Below are 6,050 nucleotides of genomic sequence, written 5' to 3' on the forward strand. Positions count from 1 at the left end.
TCCGAAAGCTGTCAAGTTGGCGGCTGATATCAGCACACACACTGGCATTCCACGCGCGCTTAAATATCGAACGCGGGTCAAATCGAGCGCTTTTAAACATTTTAGTCACGGGAAATTGCACCGAAATGGTGTTCCATTCATGTCCCCCCTCCGCCCTTACTAACTGGTGGGGTGGAAAAAAAACCCGTTCAATCAATTTAATCAATACAGCGCACCAATTGAACAGCGTCGCATCGGTATTGCGCTATTAATGACAGTAATTTATGTCATCGGGTTCGAAAACAACAATTTATTTCATCGATATGTCTCCGCGTGTATAACTGTTTTCCTTCCATCTTTTGCCTGGCCTTTTTTATGCTCCGCTCTATTTTGCTTTCTCCCCACCATCGCAGCAGTCCTGGATAATTTATATACGCTTTGCTGTACTATTTCGCTTTGCTTTAATGTGTTATAAATTCCGGCTTTTGCCCTTTTTTGTTCGCTGCCTGGTGGCAACGCGCCGAACGGGAATTAACATACGCACCTAACCAGGTCGAGCCCCTGGTTGGCTGCTTTCAAGCAGAACGGACGCCTCCTGCACTAACGAACGTCTTGCTGTGTGAAATGTTCTTATTTATACATGACGCCTGCTGGTTATGCAATTAACACATCGCGTCGTTACACGCTTCGAAAGGAGGAAAGAGTGTTACGGCATCGAAAGCGTCGGGTGAGTGTCTTAGACTATCGCCCAAATATATGCAAACAACGTTGTTAGTACATTTACTTAACGCCTGATGATAGTCTGCGTAATAAATAGGTGTACAAACATGACAGAACAGAACACGCATAGTTTGGCACAGCTCTAATAAGCAATTTCATTAAAAATGTCGCAATATCAATATATTTTTAAATTGTCATTTTTAATTTGGCTGAAACTTTGTACAGATGTTTGTATTGACTAGATATTTCATTTTGTGCTATAAATATTTTTTGTAGTCAAATATATTGGTTATCTCAAAGAACTAATTTATTAAATTCTACTTTGAAATGAAACTACCAGAAATAATTTACATATGGATGTCTAAACATGAAAAAAAGGTTGAAATTTTCGAAACAAAAAACTAAAACCAAAACGGTTTGTTTCCTTGACATATTGTGTTCGGTGAAGTTATAAACAATCCTCTCAGATATAAAATACACATTAAGACAACAAAAAACATTTAAGAATGAATCACAATTATATAATTAGGATTAAAATACCTCAAAAACCCGATTTTTCAAGATCTGATTTTTTTCTACGAAAACTATACACATTGTTAACATTGACATTGATTGATATAGATAGTTGTATGACTTTAAAGAGATGAAAAATAAAAGCGATAAATTTCAAAAATTAAATAGTTTTTGATGAAGGACCAAATTTTCAAACCAAAATCATACCAATAAAATAAACCAAATCCTAGTTTTTCTTTTTTTTTTTCAAAAATTTAAACTTATTTTTTCACATTTCTCCATGGTTAAATAACCATTAGCTAACCTTGTATAGTTTTCAAGAATAAAATAAGATTTTCAAAGTATGAGCTTTTTGAGATAATTTTTTAAGGGTGCATATTTTTTCGAAGCGACAAAAATCTCGCCAAATTTTACGCTTGTATTAATCAAAAAACAAGAAAATCTGGCTTGTTCACATATGGCAACTGGGCCTTTTTCACATAATTGGCGAGAATTATTAAAGCTTTACCGATGACGCCACACCGCTCACACAAACTGTTCTTGTAATTTTCAAAAATTAGTCGTAATTACCCCGATCAAAAATGGTCAATTGAATTGGTTACCACATTTTTCGTGCAATTGCTCTAATGATATTCAAATTTACCAAAATTTTAGTGCCTATAATCGCATATCTGTCCCATATGCATATTTATTGGTTTTGTGTTCAATATCAGATTTAAATTTTTCTTCATTTGCTATCGATTGAGAATATAAAAAAAAACCTAAAATAATCCACTTAGCCGTCAGACCCAGCCTTTCTCATTCAAACTTATTATTTGTGAAAATAGATTTACTTAAACGCCTATATCCAGTAAAGGTACATTCACTCTTTGGGTTCTAAAATATTAATGTTGTAACTGAATTATAAAATATGAAATTTGACGTGATGTTAGTGCTTAAGAAATAGCGAAATAATAGAAATGACTCTTTATTTCGAACATTTTAATCACGAGCGATACCGGGAACGTTCAAATAGTACGATATCACATTTAAATTATGTTGAGGCCACATATATTGATCAAAGCAGGTATAGTTTTATATAGTCTTTGAATTCCTTTTCTTTCCATAACTTTTGAGCCACATATCAAATTGTTATAAAGATTGTTATTTGTAAGTTTGAGAGATGACTCGTTCGTATGACACTAGTTATGTTCAAATAAGTTGTGTAATCTTTGAGATAGGCTGGTAAACGGCTGGATAATGCGTACCAACGGTGTCAAGTGCAGTTACAGGAATAAAATGGACCCTACACGTGATCCTTAGCCTCTTATCCAGCCACTCCTATCCCGACCTCCACGCGGTGCCAGCTGGGATACGAGCAACCAAGGGAAGATCGGATAAACAATGCTGACAGGGAAGGAGGGCTCTGTGAGTTTCCGAGCGTCTGTCCTTCATGTTAAGAGCGGCTCAAAAACGCGTCTGTACTCCAGGTTAGGGGCGACAAATTACCGTCCTCGTGCCAACGTGGGACTCTAAACAGTGTTGTGCACGATGGTCCTCCGGCGAGACAGGGGGTTTGTACGTAGGCCTTACAAGCCGCCACCGTAAAACACTCACAAGTAATGAACCAGGAACAAAGAAATTCGGACTGGAACAATCGGCACAGACCCATGCGACAAAAACGGACTAACGATTGGAAACTCGGAACGTGGAACTGCCGATCTCTCAATTTCCAAGGGAGCACTCGAGTGCTCTCTGAAGTATTGAAATCACGCAGGTACGACTTCGTAGCGCTGCAGGAGGTGTGTTGGAAGGGCTCAATGGTACGTACATTCCGGGATGGTCATACCATCTACCAGAGCTGCGGCAACACACATGAGCTAGGGACAGCTTTTATAGTGATGGGCGAGATGCGGAAACGGATGATTGTGTAGGTTGAGAATCAAGGGCCGGTTCTTCAACATAAGCATCATAAACAGCCCTCACCTCGGAAGTACCGAAAACGACAAGGATGAATTTTACGTGCAGTTGGATCGTGAGTACGACCACTGCCCAGAACATGATATCAAGATCGTCATCGGAGATTTCAACGCTCAGATCGGCCAGGAGGAGGAATACAAACCGGTGATTAGAGGGTTCAGTGCGCACCAGCGGACCAACGAGATTGGCCTAAGACTCATCGACTTTGCCGCCTTAAATAACATGGCCGTGCGTAGTACCTGCTTCCAGCACAACCTCCTACACAAGTACACCTGGAGGTCACCAAATCAGACGAAAACACAAATGATTGATTGTCGGCTCTTCTCAGACATCATCGACGTCAGATCCTATAGGAGCGCTAACGTCGACTCGGACCACTACCTGGTGATGGTTAAGATGCGCTCAAAATTCTCCGTTGTTAACAACATTCGGTACCGACGCCCGCTCCGGTTAGATCTCGCGCGACTGAAGCTGGAAGAGAACCAGCTGGAGGAAGGTCCTCTTGAAGACTGTTGGAACATAATTAAAACAGCCATCAACAGCGTAGCAGAGAACGACATCGGGCATGTGGGACGAACCCGACGGAAGGAGTGGTTCGACGACAAATGTAGGAGGGTGATGGATGAGGAGAATGCTGCGCGGGCGGCTAAGATGCGCAATGCCACTCGTCAGAATGCGTAAAGACACAGACGGAAGAAGATGCAGCGAACCCAAATTTTCCGAGAGGAGAAGCGCTGCCTGGAGGAGGAGAAGGAGTTTGCAGAGCTGGAACAGCTGCATCATTCTCAAGAAACCGCGAAAGTTCTACCAGAAACTCCACCCATCCCGCAGAGGCTTTGTGCCGCGAGCCGATCGTAAGGTGATCGAAGGGTAGAAGCAGCACTTCGACAAACACCTGAATGGCGCCCAGGCAGGAGACCATGGCGGCGAAGAAAGCGATCCCGCCGGTGCGACAAACGTACGTTAGGCGAAGTTAAGGATGCCATCAAGCAGCTGAAAAACAATAAATCGGCTGGGAAGGTTGGCCTCGGAGCGGAGCTTATTAAGATGGACCCGGAGAAGCTGGCCATCTGTTTGCACCGGCTGATTGCAAGAATTTGGGATACAGCACACCTCCGGAGGAGTGGAAGGATGCGTTTATCTGCCCTATCTTTAAAAAAGGCGGCAAATTGGACTGTGGGAACTATCGTGCGAGCACTGTCCTGAATGTCGCCTACAAAGTGCTGTTCCAAATCATTTTCCGCCGCTTCTCACCCCTAGCCAACAGATTTGTGGGAAGTTATCAGGCCGGCTTCGTCGAAGGACGGTCTATGACGGACCGAATCTTTACCATACGGCAGATCCTCCAGAAATGCCGTGAATACAGAACCCCCACACACCACCTATTCATCGACTTTAAAGCCGCGTATGACACTATCAACCGAAAAGAGCTATAACAGGTCATGGACGGAAACGGCTTTCCGGGATTAGGCTGATTAGACTGATGAAGGCTACGGTGGATGGGACGCAGTGCTGTGTGCGGATTTCGAGTGGATTGTCGGGTCCATTTGAATCCCGCAGGGGGCTTCGACAGGGTGATGGTCTCTCCTGCCTGTTATTCAACATTGCGCTACAGGGTGTAATAACTCGAGCGGACATTAACAAGCGGGGTACGATTTTCAAGAAATCCAGTCAATTCATTTGCTTTGCTGATGATATGGACGTTGTCGGAAGAACAACTGCGACGGAGGCAGAACAGTACACCAGACTAAAACGTGAAGCAGCGAGGATTGGGTTGCAGATAAATACGTCTAAAACGAAGTATATGCTAGTCGGCGGAACCGAAACTGACCGACAACGCCTAGGCAGCAGCATTACGATCGGCGGAGTTGAGTTCAAGGTAGTCGATGAGTTTGTCTATCTTGGCTGACGGTTACTGAGGAAAATGATACCAGCCGAGAAATCCGGAGGCGTACTATCAGTGGAAGTCGTACCTACTATGGGTTCCACAAGCAATTGCTGTCGAACAGACTGAGCCCCCGTACGAAGTGTAACCTGTACAAAATGCTCATAAGACCGGTGGTTCTCTACGAGCATGAAACGTGGACAATGCTCGAGGAGGAGGACGAGTGCTCGGAGCTATCGAACGACGGGTACTAAGGACGATCTTTGGAGGCGTGCAAGAGAACGGAATATGGAGGTGAAAAATGAACCATGAGCTCGCCCAACTTTACGGCGAACCCAGTATTTAGAAGGTGGCTCAAGCTGGACGGATACGCTGGCCAGGGCATGTTTCAAGAATGCCGGACAACTACCCTGCGAAGATGGTGTTTGCCTCGAATCCGGTTGGAAGAAGACGACCAGGGGCGCAGCGAGCAAGATGGGTAGACCAGGTGGAGCTAGATCTGGCAGAGAGTACACGGTGTCCCAGGGATTGGAGAGTGGCAGCTAATAACAGAGTGAATAGGAGAAACTTCGTAAATCAGACCATGTCATTATGACGAAATGCCAAATAAATAAATAAATAATAATCTTTGAGATTATAGACTTTCGTTGTTTTACCAATTTAATATATAACGGATGCTTAAGTTCGATTATAATCAAATGAAATCAGCCAAACTTTGAAACCACGTGTTCAATCATAATTAATCAGTTAACCCTTAACTATCGCGTTCATTTGATATCAATATTGTTCAAAAATGGTTGTGTAGTTTCTGAAATAATGACACATTTCACATTTCGATACATTTCAGACTAGGGTTTGCAATATTCCCGAGAATAGATTTCTCGGGAAACGGGAATGAAAAATCTCATTTCCCGGGAATTCCCGGGAACCGGGAAAGGAAAAAATCCTTAGCAAAAATGAGATTTCAAATAAAATTTATTATTAAAAAGTTTCA

General features: G+C 42.9%; 1 protein-coding gene across 1 annotated transcript; it reads left to right on the forward strand.

Moving 5' to 3' along the window:
* Positions 1-3,092: 3,092 nt before the first annotated feature.
* Positions 3,093-3,852, forward strand: LOC129717376 (uncharacterized). Its single transcript, XM_055667253.1, has 3 exons — positions 3,093-3,121; positions 3,171-3,406; positions 3,626-3,852. Exons 1-3 carry the CDS (start codon positions 3,093-3,095, stop codon positions 3,850-3,852), a joined length of 492 nt encoding a protein of 163 aa, XP_055523228.1.
* The last annotated feature ends 2,198 nt before the right edge of the window (positions 3,853-6,050 follow it).

This window comes from Wyeomyia smithii, chromosome 1 (assembly GCF_029784165.1).
Source record: "Wyeomyia smithii strain HCP4-BCI-WySm-NY-G18 chromosome 1, ASM2978416v1, whole genome shotgun sequence".
NCBI lineage: Eukaryota > Metazoa > Arthropoda > Insecta > Diptera > Culicidae > Wyeomyia > Wyeomyia smithii.

What these genes read in the sequence shown, in the direction of transcription:
- LOC129717376 (XM_055667253.1), top strand. Translation starts at nt 3,093, where the DNA reads ATGGGCGAGATGCGGAAACGGATGATTGT. An exon ending in ATGCGGAAACGGATGATTGT is followed by an intron (nt 3,122 to 3,170) that starts GTAGGTTGAGAA and finishes CATCATAAACAG; the next exon opens with CCCTCACCTCGGAAGTACCG. An exon ending in AAATAACATGGCCGTGCGTA is followed by an intron (nt 3,407 to 3,625) that starts GTACCTGCTTCC and finishes CGCTCCGGTTAG; the next exon opens with ATCTCGCGCGACTGAAGCTG.